Source organism: Chelon labrosus (assembly GCF_963514085.1).
Source record: "Chelon labrosus genome assembly, chromosome: 22".
Taxonomy (NCBI): Eukaryota; Metazoa; Chordata; class Actinopteri; order Mugiliformes; family Mugilidae; genus Chelon; species Chelon labrosus.
In genome coordinates, this window is record NC_140355.1 from 18,614,392 (window position 1) to 18,633,724 (window position 19,333).

The following is a 19,333-nucleotide window of genomic DNA, read 5'->3' on the forward strand; positions in this document are numbered from 1 at the left end:
TTGGTTACACCTTTTAGCAGATAAGAGAAGTTTGTGAGCCAGGTCTAGATTTGTTATATTCCAGTAGATTTTTCAGTTACCTTTGTATTTAAATAAGTCTGCTTTACGTCCCGACTCAACTTCATTGGTTGTGTTCGTCCCTTACATTTCCCTACATCCTCCTTTGAAGGCTGTGTTGATTGTGAGCCATGCAAGATGGCAGCCTTTTGCAGCGTTTCATTCGCGACATTTTCTCAGAATGAAACCTAACTGGACGTTACGACAGCGAAGCACAAACTCTCCAGGTGTGCAGGCGCGTTAACGTGCTCGCTCGTGCGGGACCGTTTCCGCTTGGTGATCTCCAGCGAACTAGGAAGGTGCCTTTTGAGCGCAGACGTATGGGGAAAATCTCCCTAAAGGTCACCGCTGACTGATGCTACAGTTCTGCTGATTGACAACCAAATCTACAGCGCCGGTCTCCTCTTGTCACCTTTGCTTAAGACGGCTGTATTATATCCAACGCTCCGAGGGACGCCTTTCTACTGCAAATGTAACAGAACAGAGTGACTTTATGGCTAGGCTGCGTCTGAATTATTTCAAAGTACGGGCAAGAAAAATAAACTGATGCTCATCTATTGTGTTTTTTTTTTTAATCTCCTTGTCATCTTCTCTCTAATTCCTTATGATATTCTGATGTTTTCATCAAGTAGTCTCTCTTCTTCGTCTCCTCAGAGCCCCGCTCTCTTCTCCCCTGTTCCCTCCCTCTTCTAAATAATCTCTCAGTCTGTCTGCTGCAGTCTCTGCGACAGCGCTACAGTATGTCAAAGTATGCTAATGAGGTGGCAGCATATGGCTCATTCCTTATTTAAGCTCAGGAGTCAGACAGACAGTAAGCCACACAGCTCCCCCAGCATCTCGTCTCCCCTACCTGTCCCTGGCTGGATCGCGGCGTGATGATCTCTTAATGAGGCTCAAGCGATACCTCGATCAGCTCGGCACACCGGGCGGGATCAGCAGCCGCTAACTTATCGCCTCAATCCGAGCCGACTCGGAAATCCCTTTTACAAGGACGCCACGCGAAAAGTATGCTTGACACTCTTGCGTCTTTGGAAAACGAGGGGTGAAACTCTTGACACTCGGCAGCTATTTCTGCGTAGGTGCCCTCGCTTCGCCCCGAGCACGAATCCATGCACTCGCGCGTAAGCATTCACCCGCTGACAGGCCGCTATGCAGCTCTGTTCCATCGTGCTGCGCTAAGCACTCTGTCACTCTGACAGTCCTGCTTTATTTGATGATAGGAGGGTACGACCTTGCCTATCTCACGCAGTTAGTCACCGATTTACAAGTGCACACACATACACGCAAGCAATTCACTGTCATGTCGATTAAAGTGTGACTTGAGCTGGAGTTCGATATGTGCTATTTGTTTGTAGTGGAAGTGCAGTGTAAACTAAGGCAGGGGTAATCACACCGTTATAGGATAATACAGTATTTTACACCACATTTGCAGTGCTCCTGCTTCTTTTTTAGTTTGAAGGGTTGTCAGGGCATGCAGTTACCGTAGCCGTGTTGACGCTCGCACCGGCGTAAAAAGTTAAATACTGTGGAAATTACAAAAATATATCTGCAGCCAAAGATGGCTGGCAAAGTTGTTTACACATCAGAGAAATCATTCTTATTGGGAATATGGAGACGTCTTCACGCCTTCGGAACATTTCCATTTCTGACACAAACTAGAGGTTTTTAAAATATCCGTCAAAACGCTGTCAACATCTCCTCTAAACGCGGCAGACTTATTTATACCTGTAAGGATGTGGTGCACTTTTTATGCAGCTTGCACCGTTTTGCGAGAAAGGAAGTGAGACAGGTTAAAGTTGATCACAGAGATGTTTTTAAAGATTGGAAAAAGTCAGCCAATGGACGCTTCAATAAAATGTGGTTTGGTCCAATGTGTATACGTGAAAGAACAGTTCTGGTTTTCCTAAACAACAACAGCTCATGAGAAGTTGTAGAATGGCTGTTTTTGTGAGGAAAACCCAACAAAATAGACAACGAGACAGATATTTGCAGACGAAGATTTCTAGCAAAGTCAAATCAGAGAAATAATTCAGTTTCACACATTCTGCGAGAACGCCTTAAATGTCCATCTTAACGGTGTAAGTTTCAAAATATCCATCAAAATGTTGACGTCATCTTACAAATTAATGCCTGCCTTAGGGATGCAGTACGCTTTTTATGCAAGGAAGAGAGACAGACATTATTTCCAGTTAATGGTAGAGTTTTAAATGTGTCCCTGTAAAGATTCCAAAAATCAACCAATGGATACTTTAATAAAATGTATCTCAATTTGTAGTTTGGTCCAATGTGGATACGCAAGGGGAAAGACGACATAGCCTACACCGGTGCGAGCAATTTATACTTGTGTGCTCGTCAGTCTGGCTCGTTCCACCAACCAAGCACTAGTGGGCGCTGTGTTGGGTTCATTTTTGTTTACTTCTTCTACTTCCTGCTTTACTTTCAACAATGGCAACTGAAACTTTTGCCGAAATTTCACAGAAGACGAGTCGTACAACAGTTTGTATCTGCGAACCTCCTCAGTGAACCTTTCCTTGATGTGTTCCATCTTTATTGATCCAAAACAATCAATTACAAAATTGCGGAGATGGAGAAGCAGCCGGAAATACTAAAGCGCAAACGCGCTACTAACGAGCCGACCAATCACAGCTCTTGTGGTCTGATGCGCAGTTACATTTCTGGGCAGGCTACGTCAGGCTACAGCTACTAGAACAAAATGACGTCATTTTGTTCTAGTAGCTGGTTCTCGACGTATCAACCGGGCGGAACTTTTTTCCTTGTGTGGTGTCCGGCAACTATTCTGTGATTGGTCAGAAATTGGAAGTGGACGTGGTTAATGCAGACAAGCGGAAATGCTAGCGGCCACTCTGTGAGCTCCCAGATGCTAATATTCGCAGTGTGACCGCTAATCTCTCCTGGGTACAGATCGGCACACTGTGTGTGGGTGCATGCTGAATGAACGGCGTGATCCGACGGACAAGGCCGTCAAAACGAATGGCCGACATCTGAAAATAATAAGAATCGCATTTCCTGCAAGGCTTAGCGTTTGTGACGTATGCTGCAGTGGGACGGACCTATTAGGAGTTCCCCAGAGTTCGGCACTTGAGTTTGTCATGAAGTATAAATGGCCTGGCCAGAACGAACTTTGATCTTGTTCTTGCTCACCTAGAGAACGAGAACAAATTTCTTGCTTCTCGCAACATACGTAACAAGCTTTACGGTCTGCGTAGGGTCAAATTGACGCAGAGGTATAAACCAAGAAGTCTCAAAATATCCATCAAAGTGCTTACGTCATCTTCTGTAACCGCTTGTCCTGTGAAGGGGCTAACACAGAGAGCCAGACAACCATTCACATTCACACCTACGGCCAATTTAGAATCACCAATGAACCTAACCAGCATGTCTTTGGACGGTGTGAGGAACCTGGAGTACCTGGAGAGAACCCACTCAGCTAACCACCACGCCGCTGACGTCATCAAAACGAAAAAGACTCATGTATTCCCTTAAGGATGCTACTTATGCAGCTCGCACTGTTTTCCATGAAAAGCATAAATTCAGACAGCTTCCAAAATAGGCCCCTGGATGTATTACTTAGATATATCACAACCTGCAAAGAGAGAGAGAAAAAAAAGCTTGTGATAGATTTATGTAGCTGAAATTTGAAACTCTTTAAGTGTTACAAGGCCTTAGTTCTCTATTAAGAACTGCTTTGCTTTCCCTTAGGACTGCTACGGTACACTTCTGAGCACAGGGAAATAAATGGCTCTAACCAGGAAGATGGTATGTGTGTGTGTGTGTGTGTGTGTGTGTGTGTGTGTGTGTGTGTGCGCGCAGTAAAACACATCTAAACCCCACTTCCAAATATATCTTCAAACAGCTCCGTGTCAGTGTTTGTTCACCTCGCTGTCTCTCATTCCCATAAGACACAGCGCTTCCAGTATACAGTCTCACTTAAACAGTAATGTTTACTTTAGCAAGGCCAGACGAATGAAAGATGTTTGATCAGAGAGGAGGGGAAAAAAAAGAAACCGAAGACACTCTAAATGTCTTCTTTTTTTTTTTTTAGAACCCTTTCAAAGAAATTAGAGACAGGAATGTGTGATTTACGACACGTAAACAGGTCAGGGAACGTGTCGGATATAATGTCGTTTCTTTATGCGGTTTTCAAGCAGAATGATAAATCGGTTCACGGGGTAAAAAAAAGACAGAAGCTGTGTTTTAATATGCCGGCTTCGCGTTTCATCTTTCATATTCCACACTACAAATCACGGCATCTTTATATCCGCGATGACATCTCGGCATCAGCAGACAAATCGGATAACGGGGGGTGTTTGAGTCTCAACTCTCGCTGTAATGGCACCATTTACTTAGCATGCTAAACAAAAAAAAAAGTGTCACCGTGATTCATTGGACGTGTCTTTCTGTACTGCTTTTCTTAGCTTTTCATTTTTTTATTATTATTATTTTTATTTCAGCACAAAGAAAAACATTTTCAAAAAAGTCCACTTCAATACTTGTGCTCAAGATCTTCTTCTGTGATAAAACTTTGATGAGACCGGCTGCGGCTGGATGTGCGAGATTCCTAAGGCGGTACAACTGTAATCGCAGCAGGTGCTCAAAAATTAAGATAACCAATAAATAGCATTATGCGCTGGAAAGACCTGGCTTAAATGGAAGTAAAGCCGCAGTTGGAAAGTTTCTCGCCGAACTATTCTTTCTGATTTGGGGTATATTTCAGTTCATAAAAGCACGTTCGTCTTTATTAAACCCACCGTAAATGCTGTGATGTTTCTATTTCAGGGAGCTGCACATACAGCTTATAGGAGAACTAGTGTTTTTTACAACCTGGACCTTATTTCTGGCATAAAATATGGCTATTTACTCACCCATATGACTTTTGCGTAATTTGTATACCTTCTGGAGATAATTAGATCAGCGTATATCCATGTAGTGGGAGTGACTGGGGCACCGAAATTCAGCCTCTAAATAATGCATTATCTGCCGCAAAATTCGTTCTTTTTTCACCAATATTTTGTTATCGTACGTTAGTGCTATTCCCCGTTGTGTCCGGAGTTAGCTGTTATCATCATCCGGGGTCAGTAGATTGACCTACAGACTCCGGATGATGTCTTCTGACCTGGATGATGTCTTCTGACCTGGATAATGTCGTCTCTGAGCACCGCTTGGACCCGCGACAGTCACCTTGTTTAACTCTAATTTGTTAGGTCAATCTACGGACCCCGGATGACGATAACAGCTAAGTCTCAACAGGGAATAGTACTAGCGTATCATAACAAAATATTGGTGAAATGAACGAGTTTCGCGACAGATAATGCGTTATTTAGAGGCTGCGTTGCGGTGCCCCAGTCACTCCCACTATATGGATATACACGAATCTAAATATCTGACGAACGACTCAAAACACCACCAAAGTTATATGGGTGAGTAAATGATTGTATTTTATGCCAGAAATAATGTCCAGGTTGTAAAAAAACGGTAATTGCCCTTTAAGGTACTGCAGGACTAGAAATGCGTTATTTAGAGTGGTCTCTTCTTCTTCTTCTCTTCTGGTGCCCCAGTCACTCCCACTATATGGATATACACAAATCTAAATATCTGACAAACGACTCAAAACACCACCAAAGTTATATGGGTGAGTAAATGATCGTATTTTATGCCAGAAATAATGTCCAGGTTGTAAAAAAAAAGGTAATTGCCCTTTAAGGTACTGCAGGACGAGAAATGCGTTATTTAGAGGCTGCGTTTCGGTGCCCCATTCACTCCCACTATATGGATATACGCTGATCTAAATATCTCCCAAAGGAATACGAATTACACAAAAGTTATATGGGTGAGTAAACGACCGTATTTTATGCCAGAAATAAGGGCCAGGTTATAAAACACACTAGTTCCCCTTTAAGAGCTTTTGTGTGTGTGTGTTCCTCTGACTCACCGTCCAGCCTCCTCCGTCCGTGGTCATGTCACAGTAGACCTGGAAGCCTGCAGGGTGGTGAACTGGAAACACGGAGTAGATGCCGTCTTCTCTCTGACCGCTGGCGTACAGATCGCCGCAGTCACGGGGACGTGAGCCTGGGGACACGTGAGAGTCGGGGGACGTTAAAGAAATTAGCAAAGGCAACGCTTGTTACATACCGCTGTCCTCCTTTTACGGGCACATAAGTACAGAGAACGCGAAGGAACAGTTGTGGTTTTTGTGTCAGAGTTAACCGGAAAGAGCTGGCTTACATTTGAGAACGCCTGTTTTGGGAGGCAAGGCCAAAAAGATGAGACGATCAGATGGATGGGAGGGTGATGGATGACACCGTGGGACAATAATATCAGTGCGGCAAAGATAAAGACGAGAAAAAAAAAAAGACGGAAAAGCAAGTGGGTCGAAATGAAGATGGAAGGGAATGAGGGTGGAGTGCAGATGCAATCCCAGAGAGAGAGAGAGAGGGAGCAGATATGCTGCAGATATAGTCATAGGAATAAGAAGAAAACAACAGACATAATAAGGAAGTTGGAGAAGAATCCTAAGAGGTATATACGTTTGAGTTATGCGACGCAGACAGAGAGACAGAAAGGTTGGAGTGAGTATATAACAGGAGGAATTCATGAAGAGTTAGTGAGGGGAAGAAGTGACAGAGAGAGCTTGTAAGCTACAGCAGAGCAGAACAGCAGCACCCTTGTCTGTGACTGAGAAACCCGTCTTACACAAGGGATACCAAATCTATTCCCCAGGAAGCCGGAGAGGAGCTCTGTGATGAGGACAGTGTCGTAGATTATGCATGCCAGCCTTCACCGGGTCAAACCCCTGAATTTAAAACAGGGCCATGCAAGAGCTTCTACTTTTTTTTTTTTTTCAGAGTCGCTACACGGTACAGAATGTTTCCTCTCCCCGAAGCTTTTCCATTTCTCCGTGAAAGCCTCAATTATTAAGCTCCAGCTCTCATCATCGTCTCACATAAATGGTAACATTTCGGTCTTGTCTTTGTTACAGGAAACTATCTGGGATGTTTCATAAAGGGGACTATCATCGTGAATTAAAAACTGAGTGCTCAATAGCAAGGACTTTGAAAGTTTTTCTGTTTACTGAAAACATACCGTAGAGGTAAAAAAAAAAATCCAAGGACCGACTATATTGATTGTAGTAATGCTCCATGTCCGCTTTTGTCAGGCCTGCCTTCGACCAGGCTTGCCTGAGCTAGCGGGACGTGGTGGATTTGCGGAAGTTAGTAAGATCTAAGCGGATATTAAGTCGATTTAGGTTTCAAAACGTTTCTTGGGCTTCTACAGTCCTCACTGCAGTGATGCAGGTTTGATTCCAGCCTGCTCCCATTGCTTCTTATTTCTCTCCCCGGCTATGAAATAAAGGCATTTAAAATAAAATGAAACGATTTTGCGCCACTGTTAATTCAACAGCGATGCTCCGTCCATCCATGTTCTGTGTCAAACGAATCCATTAAGAACCAACAAGCTAGTCATCTTCTGAAGATGAAGTCCAAACCTTTACAGAATATTTTTTTATTATCATTATTTTATTATTTTATCAGTATTTATTAGTATTTTCTTTAGATCCATGGAATAAAAATATAAGTGATGATAATTTAACATTTGGACACTTTTATTTATTACACTTTTTTATTTTATTTTATTTTAGTCTCTTTTATTTTATTTTATTTAAGTCACTATTTTATTTTATTTTATTTTATTCACTATTTTATTTTATTTTATTTTATTCAGTGGGGCTGTACAGACTTTTTTTCCCACTTCAAAAGTCAGCAATATATATTATTTTACCCGGGCCCGCCCAAGAATTTGCATATAACTCTATTTATCTTTAGATATAAAAAGTCTTTGCCTATCCACACGTTTCATCTCACCATTAACCGTTGTTCTTTTTGCACTCTACGCAGCGCAATTGTTTCTGTTTCCTGATAAAATCTGTTTCACAAATAGGCTGAATAACTTCCTGAGCGTGCTACCCTTTCAGTAAAATGTGACTCACATGAGACGAACACCTTTCTAATTCCATGCGTTCGTAGGGAACTATTTTCAGACTCGGATCCGGTGCGTCGCTTGGCTTTTATGGCAATGAGATGCGTGGCTGACTTAAACGAGTGCCAGTGATTACTGCATTGTTTCCAGCCACAAACAGCCTCCATTAACTGCAGTGGAAGCAAAAAACGAATTATTTACGGCATTATAATGATAAAAAAAATAACAGAGAACTCCAGCAAATGTCAAGCCAATCCTTTCTCTTGCACGCTTGCTGCTGACAAAGGGAATGAACTTTGACTCTTAACGAAGTTGAGCCGCGGCGCAACAGTACAGCAGAGCCGAGCGGTCCACAGGCTGAAAGGCAGGACTCCTGCAGAGGTTTCATCCAACTCAGGAGCCCCGCTGCAGTCTGAGAAGGGAAAGGGCTTCGCTGCTGTCAGGTTCGTTTCATATAACTTTTGAAAATCTAACATGTTCTTTTGGGAATCCAAAACAAACAGTACAGAGATGAATTCTTCAAATATTCACAGACACAGTGGGACGGACAGGCAGTCAAAGATATTCATGGCTGTGTGCGCCCATAGACTCCATGTACTGTAAGTACTGGGTACTTAAACATAGTTGCACGCACACAGAATTTCAAATGTGATATGTAATATGCATACTGATAGTTAATAAATCTGTATACCTGGTACATATAGTACTCCAGGTTTAACATATTGTCAGTAATTCCTGATAACTTGTGATCAGCATAAGGTTTAGGAGTTTGTCGAGCTTTTATTTTAGTTTGTTTAGTCGACACCGTGCCACACAGAAACACTGACTTGCCCCAGGCTGCTGTTGTTGTAGTTTGTCCTGACAGTAGCTCTCGAGAGCAAAAGGAGTGGAAACCTGTGGAGAGCTGCATCTCAAGGACTTGGCAGACCTATCTTCGAGCTTATTTATAGTACTCACACGTGCACGTATCACTCGGCTAATTCTAAATCTGCTGATAAGATGTTCTATGCCATACTGCTAGTATTTTTGCAGTTTTGGAGCCCGTAGCTTCTGGTGCCAAGCCGGCGCAGTTGGGCGCTTCTTGGGAGGAGGGGTTGGTTACATTATTAGTAGGAGTGATACGAAATCAGGAGGTACTGCAGAAAATGGAGGCTGAGATATCAAGCATTCACGAGTTGGGTTCAGATTCAAGTCAGAGAAAGCTGTAGGTTACGGTGCTGGAGCACTGCTGCTGGTACTTCACAAACCATATGTATTTGTGTTGGGCTAAAGTATTAGGCAATAAACAACACAAAATGAAGAGCCATTCGGGAGCCGACATTCCCATCACTAGTATTTTTGGCTGCTACTACATCTCCGCAATTTTTAAATTGATTGTTTTGGATCAATAAAGGTGGAACACCTCAAGGAAAGGCACAAGCATTTGTACGTCTCGTCACGTTTCAGGCGCCATTGTTGAAAGTGAAACAGGGAGTAGAAACACGAATTAACCGGACTGGCAAAACAGCGCCAACTAGCGTTTGGGTGGTGTTGTTGCAGAGTGAACCGGACTGATGAGCGCACAACTATGAATGGCTCACACCAGCATAGGGTACGTACGTAAGTTACGCCGTCTAGTCCTGCAGTACCTTAAAGGGGAACTACCGTTTTTTACAACCTGGACCTTATTTCTGGCATAAAATACGATCGTTTACTCACCCGTATAACTTTGGTGGTGTTTTGAGTCGTTCGTCAGATATTTAGATCCGCGTATATCCATAAAGTGGGAGTGACTGGGGCACCGCAATGCAGCCTCTAAATATCTGCTGCAAAACTCGTTCATTTCACCAATATTTTGTTATGATATACTAGTGCTATTCCCTGTTGAGTCCAGAGTTACCTATTATCTATTCGTGGATGTGCAGCTGTTTGTTGTTCTTTGGCCAGCTGTTCCTCTCTCTGCCTCCGCATCCTCCTATCAATGAGCTCCTCATCTGTACACTCTGGGTCAAAATGGTAAGGACGTCCATTTTAAACAAAGTCGTCGTCCACAACCTCAGAATCGGATAAATATTCAGCTATGTTGCAAAAAACTAGCAGCAGCAAATTACAGGTAAACAAGCCACGTGGCGCGGCGCTCAGAGATGACATCATCCAGGCCAGAGGTTAGTAGGTCAATCTACAGACCCCAGATGACGATAACAGCTCAGTCCAGTCTCAACGGGGAATAGTACTAATAACAAAATATTTGTGAAATGAATATACGCGGATCTAAATATCTGACGAACGACTCAAAATAACACCAAAGTTATACGGGTGAGTATAAACGATAGTATTTTATGCCAGAAATAAGGTCCAGGTTGTAAAAAACATTAGTTCCCCTTTAAATGAGCCTTAACCCTCTGGTACATAACAGGAAAAAAACTTTTTAAGTTTGGACTTTTGCAAAAAAACTCATCAGAACTCACCCTGTGAACCACTGCGTACCCCAGATGATTTTACTATTAAAGCTGGAGTTTTGCAAAAGTACAGTTAGAAAAACACTGAATATTATTTAGCATAAGGTCCTGGGGGATTTAAATAAAAAATAAATAAAAAATGCTGCACTGCCATCCTTGCAAATTACACACAGCCACTCTGAAAATCAGCAACTGCGGGTGGAACGCACACATCACCCTTGCTGCAGATTGATGACGACAGGTGTTTAATAAATTGCGTTTACAACGTCCAACATTATGTTAGATGTCGGAGGCTGCTCCCTCGTCAACTGTGATATGAGAACTGACATTTTTTTTTTTTTTTTTTTTAGAGCCCTGGCTGGCCGGATTACACTCCCAGACCTTTCACAGTCACAATAAAACGGTGTATTGGTGCAGTGCAGTTGGCCAGAGAATGTGCGATATAGTCACTGTGAGGCTCTGTGAGGATTATTTACATGAAAGAATTTGGAACAGGAATAAATTATAAATCAAATAAGAGAGAAATGTTCCCTTAGATCTTCTATTCTAACTGTGACATAGTTATTATAGTCTAACTTGGGAACCTGTTTCCTAAATATTCATTTCAGCTATCTTAATCCTGAAAAAAAAAGGCTTTGAACCGAGCCAAAAATAATGCCTGCCACTGCAAACTACTTCTTAAAGATAAGGTTGTTATTGTCCTATAAAGCACCGTAATCACATGTCAGATGAGTTGTTTCGGCTTGAAAGTCTTTACAATTTCGAGAATATTTAATATCCCCAGCTGAAGGCATTGAATCCTTGGCAAAACCACCGCCACGGAGAGAGCACGCCGGAACAAATGCTGGATTTCTTTTCAAATCAAATGCCTCGTTCCGTTTGTTGCCTTTCCCTGGCAGCGACGTACAGTAATGCATACAAAGGGAATTCTCTAGAATCCTCGCAGTAAATGATAAATAAAATAAATTTATTCAGTCACAAGAAATAGTAAATTCAAGCCACCGGCGTGAAGCGTATCCCACAGTCCAGTACGTGTTTTTTTTTTGTTTTTTCTCGAGTAATGACTAATGAAAAAGCCTGCATATGTCAATAAGCCCGTATCCCCCAATGCAGAAAATAGTTTATTCAATAATTTATGTACATTTTTATTTAGTCTTGCAGGAAAACAGCTTTTAAAAGTGTATGTGTATAAAGAGTAAACTTATTTCATGGATAAAGTTGCTGCCAAACGGGGGATTTGCTGATGTAGGAAAATATTAATAATGAGCTATAATGCTTGACGGACATTTGACTGAACTTGACACCTGCTTCCCGGAGGCTGTAATAATGAGAACAGGAGAAGCCGATGAGCCACCAGCAGCAGCCGCTACCGCTGATGTAACGATCTGTAGCACCTTGCTCTGGATGCTGACTTAACCGTGTTGGACAGAGCTGAAATTAGAAAGCGCACAGAGCTCAAACACAATATTCCTTTACTACTGACGGACGTAGAAGTCCAATAATACTGAAACATATGGTGTTTATTCCCAGTTGTATGACAGTTAAGGCTCATTTAGGGTAGTGTGGGACATAGATGGCATAACCTATGCATGAGCTTGCTCATCACTCTGGCCAAACGCTAGCCCTAGCGCCATAACTGACGTGCACCTCCCCAGAAATGTACACCACGGCAATGCAGAGCGCAAGAGCTGTGATTGATAGTAGCGTGTTTCCGCTTTAGTATTTCTGGCTGCTTCTCCATCTCCGCAATTTTCAAATTGATTGTTTTGGATCAGTAAAGATGGGACACATTAAGAAAAGATACAAACATTTGTATGACTTGTCTTTGGTGAAAGTTTCAGTCGTCATTGTTGAAAGTAAAGGAGGAAGTAGAAACAAAAATTAGCCCGACTGGCAAAAAAGACACAGCGGTAATTAGCGTTTGGTGCGCACAAGTAGAAATGGCTTGCACCGGCATAGGCTACGTACGTAGGTTACTGCGTCTAGGTCCCGCAAAGGCATGAACTCCACTTAAGGCGCTAGGGTCTGCATAGGCCACAGGTGTCAAACTTAAGGCCCGCGGACCAAAAGTGGCCCACCAGAGGGTCTGATCTGGCCCGCAGCATGAATTTGCGAAGTGCAAAAATTGCATAGAAGATTGCAATTTTTCAGTGAAAATAACTGTTAGTCAGAGAAGTGGACAGAACACAACACTGAGACCCAGGACTAAACAGCAGACAGCAATGTGCCCAGATTACACTTATTTTTCTTAGTTTATTAAATGTAAAGATTCTCCTTATTTACTTGTTATTCTTTGCACTAAAACAAATGGAAAAAATCTGGAGTTGTCGTTACTTATAGGTTTTTATGCTGTTATGTTACTGGTCCAGCCCGCTTGAGGTCAAATTGAGCTGTATGTGGGCCCCGAAACTAAAATGAGTTTGACACCCCTGGCATAGGCTATGCGCTGTTGCCGTAGCTACAGCATCAAATTGGTCTATTAGAACCTTGTTAAAATAAACTAGAACTAAAGAAGCTACTTGGATGAGTGGTAAAACGTCTTCAAGAAACTCTACAAGTTCAGTTGCCTTTCTTTTAACATTTCTTGGATTTATTCAGTTTTTTTGTTTTTCACATTTGTATTGTTACTTCACATTCAGCACTGGAAACTTTTCGCAGCTCACAACTTGACTAATGACGCCCTTAGCAACCATACTGTTTCTGCCTCTGCCGCTGTTGCCATCAACGTATCGCCAGGAGACAATAAATTAAAACTGCTCCTGTTACTGATCTATAACACCTACTGTGAGATTAACAATTCTGCTAAAGATCTGAGAGCTCATTTCTGTGTTAACCGCTTCATAATTCATTGCCATCTGAAATTCTGCTTTGTTTCATGCGACTGTTTATGGATTGCTTCAGACAATCTGTTTTAAATTCCCCCCAAAGTAGCGTGAGGGCACAAACTGTGTTGGATAAATGACTGGCCCTGTGAGTGCACACGTTCAGCACCGTGGACAGCGCTTCAGCACCGTGGACAGCGCTTCAGCCAGGCTGTTCAAGCTGTCCCCTGAAAATAATATACAGTACATTTAGGTCCATATACTGTATGTTTGCCAATGCCATAATGAAGTGCAGCCTCCAGGCTTTGATTTGAGTATATCATTTAAGTACTGACATCCAAATTGGAAGAAGGATTGGACATATAAATGGAACATTTTTCATACTTTGCCGATAATCCTTGCCAATAACCCAACAAATGGGTTTCTTCTTTTTGTGATATTTTTTCTGAGGCTTTTTTTGCTTTTAGTTTTGTCTTCAGAAACTGAATTGCATGCTCAGTCAAGTTGAGATCAGGTGACCTACTTGGCCTTTGCAGAATATTCCACGATTTTACCTTAAAAAAAGAAAAAGAAAAAAATCTCCAGGGTTGCTGGCACGCCGCGTTTGGGTCACTGTCCATCTGTACCGTGAAGCGCAGTCCAATCCACTTTGCTTCACATGGCTGACCCTGAGCAGAAAGTAGATCCTCTGAACACTCAAGAATTCCTCCAGCCGCTTCTGGGCTCGCCGCTGGAAGATATGCGTGCCTATTCATCACGCTGTTTGAGAGATGATGTCGCGTGTTTCGGGTCAGGAGTCGTCCCGAGCCTTCCTCCTGTCGTTCTGGCACAGGTATGAGTTTCATCTGTTCCCGGACTGATCTGGGCGCGGGCTTATGAATGATTTGCACCCGATTTGTTCCCCCCCGTGCTCTCTCATGTGGAGTCTTTCTATCACGGACCCGGAGTCTGCCTCCCGGAGAGTGTTTTTCACTTTGCTGGATGTTGTGAAGGTTTGTTTGTGTTTCTTTTTGTTTTTAAATCATGGAAAGGACCCTGCTATCATTCACCACTGTTGTCCTCTCTCTGTAGATTTGCTGAGCTCACCAGTGCACTCTCTCTTTTATTTTCTAAGAATATACCAAACTGCAGATTTGGCCTCTCCTAATGTTCATGCTATCACTCTGATGGATTTGTTTTGTTTTTGCAGCAAAAGGATGGCTCGTCCCAATTTAGCCAGGAAAAAAAGCCCGGTGTTGTTTGTGCAAATTCCAAACTCAAAACCTTTTACTGGCTGAACTGAAGAAAATAATGAAGGAATAGCTCTTGTACAGACTGTGTTTAAACAGCTGTAATTCCTACACCTTTCCTCCAATTAGGATTTCTTTTTGCATTTATTTAATATTTACTTCTCTATCTCCCGTGTGCACTGTCCTTTAAACTGTCTGCTGTTGCAACATTGCAAATTTCCCCACTGTGGGATAAATAAAGCACTATCTTATCTCTTGAAATTAAAGCTGAGAGTCTACACTTTGAGCCCATGTTCATTATGTAACTGTAACTTTAATATGTTTTCACAAACAGCTTAAAAAATGTGTTCAAACTTATTTGAGTTTCCATTTAAAGGGGAACTACTGTTTTTTACAACCTGGACCTTATTTCTGGCATAAAATACGATGGTTTACTCACCCATATTTTGTGTAATTCGTATTCCTTCGGGAGATATTTAGATCTGCGTATATCCATGTAGTGGGAGTGACTGGGGCACCGAAACGCAGCCTCTAAATAATGCATTATCTGCCGCGAAACTCATTCATTTCACCAATATTTTGTTATCGTACGCTAGTGCTATTCCCCGTTGAGTCCGGTGTTAGCTGTTATCATCATCTGGGGTGAAATGAACGAGTTTCGTGGCGGATAATGCGTTATTTAGAGGCTGCGTTTCGGTGCCCCAGTCACTCCCACTACATGGATATACACAGATCTAAATATCTCCCGAAGGAATACGAATTACACAAAATATGAGTGAGTAAACCATCGTATTTTATGCCAGAGATAAGGTCCAGGGTGTAACAGTACTTCCCTTTTAAGTGTGTTTTAAAATGACGTTTTTAACACATTTAGTTTACCTTAAAATTCAAACTCCAAACTCAAATTCCAGTGCTATATTATTTTAATATAGCAGACTATTTAAATAGTCTTTTGATGACATTCTGTAAGAGGAGAGTTACTCCATAAAAAGACAGATAGATTCCAGTTCAACTTGGAAATTGAATGCAGGTAGAAGTCTTTGGAAACAGCAGCTGACAGCAGGCGTGCCGCATAATGACTCAGCTGCATCAATGTTGATGGTGCCAAACGCCTCAACTGTTTGTATTATAAGATATTAATAAAATATCAAGCCTAGAGCAGAAATAAACCCCAAAAGTCCTCTCTGCTCTTATATGTCACATTATTCCAAGTGCACACCTTAACCTTCCTGTTTGCAGATTCAGGAAACGTCTACCACATTCCCAAGTCTCGAACGTTACAACTGTCGCTCTCTTAGTCTGTTGCGGCGTGCCGTATTCTATGCACGAGCATCCTTCAGTCTGCGCTACCTATGCAAGGCAAATCCAACAGGGGAATGCCACCGGGTATACTGTGCCTTTTTAAAAGCCTTCCAATGGGATGACGCCTCAGGCCCTTCTCTGCCTCGCAGCAACACAGCCCAGTGGACATGCAAGTCATCTCTCATGTACAGTAGGAAAAAAAATGAAAAAAATAAACCACATGTCTGCTGAGGCAACTGGATAATGTGGATGAGATGTAACCCAGAGGAGCACACTGATATTGCCAGGAGATGTTGGACTGAATGAATATGTGGTGTGATGGATGACAGATGGACCACATCGGAATGTAATTTTACACAAAAGTGGAGCTGGGATAAAAACATTGTGACACGGAGCAGAATGGAGTGGTGAAAGGACACGAGTATAGGTCGAAGATGATGTATGAATTACATATACGGAGACTTAGAGATACAGCAAATGTCAGACAGGTACATATGGACAGACCGTGCCTCATGTTTCTTACCGTTGGAGCATCCCTTGAGGCGAGCCCCTCGGACCGGTGCTCTCTGTAAGTCGGCCTTGACGCGGGCCTTCAGACCCACGTTCTCCTTCTGCATGGCGTTGAGAGCGTCGCTAACGGAGTTCACTACCTTGACCATGTTGATCTGGCTGTCTGAGAGCAGCTGTGAAAGACACGTGGGGGAGAGAAGAGCGCACATTTACAGCTAACAAATGAATCACATCAAACAAATCATTTTTGTGTTTTTTTTTTTTTTTTAATCAGTGTTTTCTATTATTTCACAAATAACTTTGATTGTTGAAACTGCGGTTCCTAACCTTCTGACCCTGCGTCCTCATATGGGGACATTCAATTTTACAGTTGAAACTTGTTTATTTATTCTAATTAACTGTTTGATAGTTTGATATGACATGCAAATTTAACCAATTATGTCAATAGTAACAAGCTACAATGTCACTAATTAGCAAGTGCTCGTTTGAGGAGTTAATTGTTTGCAATTTTGTCTTTGTACAGACATGTTCAGGCATGAAAATGAACAGTTTTGAACAGTTTTATATCTGAACACTGGAAAACAGTATTTGTTTGCAATTCTGCTTTTGCACAGCAATGTTCAGGACTAACATAAACCAACCGTTTTCGATTTTGTTACACATTGGTAACTTTATCGAAATATACAGTTAAAAAAACCCTGTGTCCACATATGAGGACATTTTTTTTTCTTTCAAAAACTACTTCCTGTTCAAAGATGATGCTTAGTTTTTATACTTCTTTGGTCCTACTAATCCCAAAACCCTTGGAGAAATTAAAAATACATACCAAGCAAAAGCTCAGGTCTTCACTCTGCTATAACCATTAAACTCATTTACACTCTGATGCAAAGCATGCATTCACTAATGGTAGTTTGCATTGTCAGTGGATTCGAATATACAGTTAAAAAAAACCCTGTGTCCACATGAGGACATTTCTTTTTTTTCTTTTTTTTCAAAAACTACTTCCTGTTCAAATACGATGCTTAGTTTTTATAATTCTTTGGTCCTACTAATCCAAAACCCTTGGAGAAATTAAAAATGCATACCAAACAAAAGCTCAGGTCTTCACTCTGCTATAACCATTAAACTCATTTACACTCCGATGCAAAGCATGCATTCACTAATGGTAGTTTGCATTGTAAGTGGACTAAATGGTGTTTAAGTCACAGGAAACAACACGCAAACTATAGCTAACGCAGGGGCAAGCTGCAAGCATAGTTCACATATGTCATCAAATAGAATAAAAGGAAGTAAATGCATCTGTGCCAGTAGATGTATAGTTACAGGAATATAACGAGGGCATAAAACTTGCATCACGGCCAAATGTGTTGAATGGAACTCTGAGCATTATCTTTTTATAATATTCTCAGCATTGCCGCCAGCACAGCTACATAAATCGGTTGCCTTTGAACTGCAGTCGAAGCTACATCAAAGTTACATGTATGTGCACAATAATGCACAAGTCACAATAATGGAAGACTTCAGCTGATCTGTTTTATACTGTTAGCTTAACATGTTTCAGCTGTTCGTTGAATGCCTTCCAGGAACCAGCTCCAATTCTTTGACATCCTTGAACACCACCAAGGACTCAACATCACAACCATGAAATGACAAAGTGGCTAGAAAAATGGGTACAATTTTAGAAACCGGAGGCTGCTTCTAGGACGAAATGTGCACTTATGTAAATTATACGCAATTAATAGTTAATGGGCTAAAATATATAATCTATAACCACCGGTACAGTACAGTTCTTTAGGGACCTTTAGAAGCACACAGGCGGAAAGACTTCCCTGTGCAGCAAAGATACCGCACGGCACCCCATTCCATAATGCTCTCTGGTGAATGCTGTGAAACACAAAGAGCCCTGTGGGAAGGCTGTTGATGAATGTGTGTGCTAGGACTAGCAGAGAGCAGGGTAACCTCTCTGATCTGCCATGTTCATTTCCTTACCTGCAGCCCTTTATGTGCTCATTGCGGAAAGGTCGTTTTCACATACTGCCCTAGTTGGCTGACGTCTATGCATCGCCAGGTGTTGGGTCCCCGCGAGCATACACACAAGACGCCCCTGCAAGGAGGAGAACTTTTCCTTCTGGTGCTCAAACTCATGCATGCACACAATCCTCCTCTCACCCCTTTTCTTTGGTCTTCCTCCTCTTTCTCCAATCCACACATACACGTACACATTCGAACACGCACACAAACACCGGGAGTGTTCAAAGTCATATATATAGTGGGGTTCTATCAAAGCGATGTCTGTGCAGCTATATTCAGGTGTTAAAACTGCATTAGACCGAAACCCCAGCGGCCATTCCCTGGCCTCAATAACTATGCAACGCACATCTGAGCCACAGCAAGCAACACTGAAATAATATTACACTGGCACCGGGAGTCTAACCCACACACAGAAGACGCAAACAGCAAGACAGGCCCCAAAGTGCAAAAATTAAATCCCACACACGCGAGCATGCATATATTACAGAAATGACCCATTGTGTTTAACACCTATACGGGATCCAAGGTGTTGTTTAGGGAGGCAGATTTTTGTGTCTGTTCTTTTGTTAGTTTTTGTTTTGTGTGTGTGTATGTATGTCTGGAGTTCTTTAAAAAGGTTTTGGATTATATAAAATGAGTGTTTTGTGAGTGTGATGCACGTTCCCGTGTGCAAATTTCAAGTGTAATCTATCATGCACTCTGTTTATTTGTGTGCGTTTTCAAAGAAGAGGAGTCTGCAGCCTTAAGTCTAAGCCTTGACTGACACGTCGATTGGGATCATGACGTAATTAGCTTTCATTAGGCGGCATTTGCATTGCCTTACAAAATCAGCTACACAAGGAAGGAGCTTGGTTTTTGAGAGTCAAGGCTTAAATGCATGCCAATTTTGGGATCTTCTTTACACATCACTCATGAATGGAGTAGGATTCAGATTTTTCTCAGTAACGTG

The 19,333-nt window shown here is 42.0% G+C and overlaps 1 protein-coding gene across 1 annotated transcript in view; it reads right to left on the reverse strand.

Annotated features, from left to right (window-relative positions):
- The window catches only part of fibcd1b (fibrinogen C domain containing 1b), a gene marked incomplete at both ends in the record, with an annotated part of 117,189 nt that overhangs the window by 55,613 nt on the left and 42,243 nt on the right, over nt 1-19,333 (reverse strand). The window contains 2 exons of the mRNA XM_084572533.1: nt 6,008-6,144; nt 16,367-16,526. Coding sequence (XP_084428659.1) covers nt 6,008-6,144; nt 16,367-16,526 — 297 coding nt within the window. The remainder of the gene's footprint in view (nt 1-6,007; nt 6,145-16,366; nt 16,527-19,333) is intronic.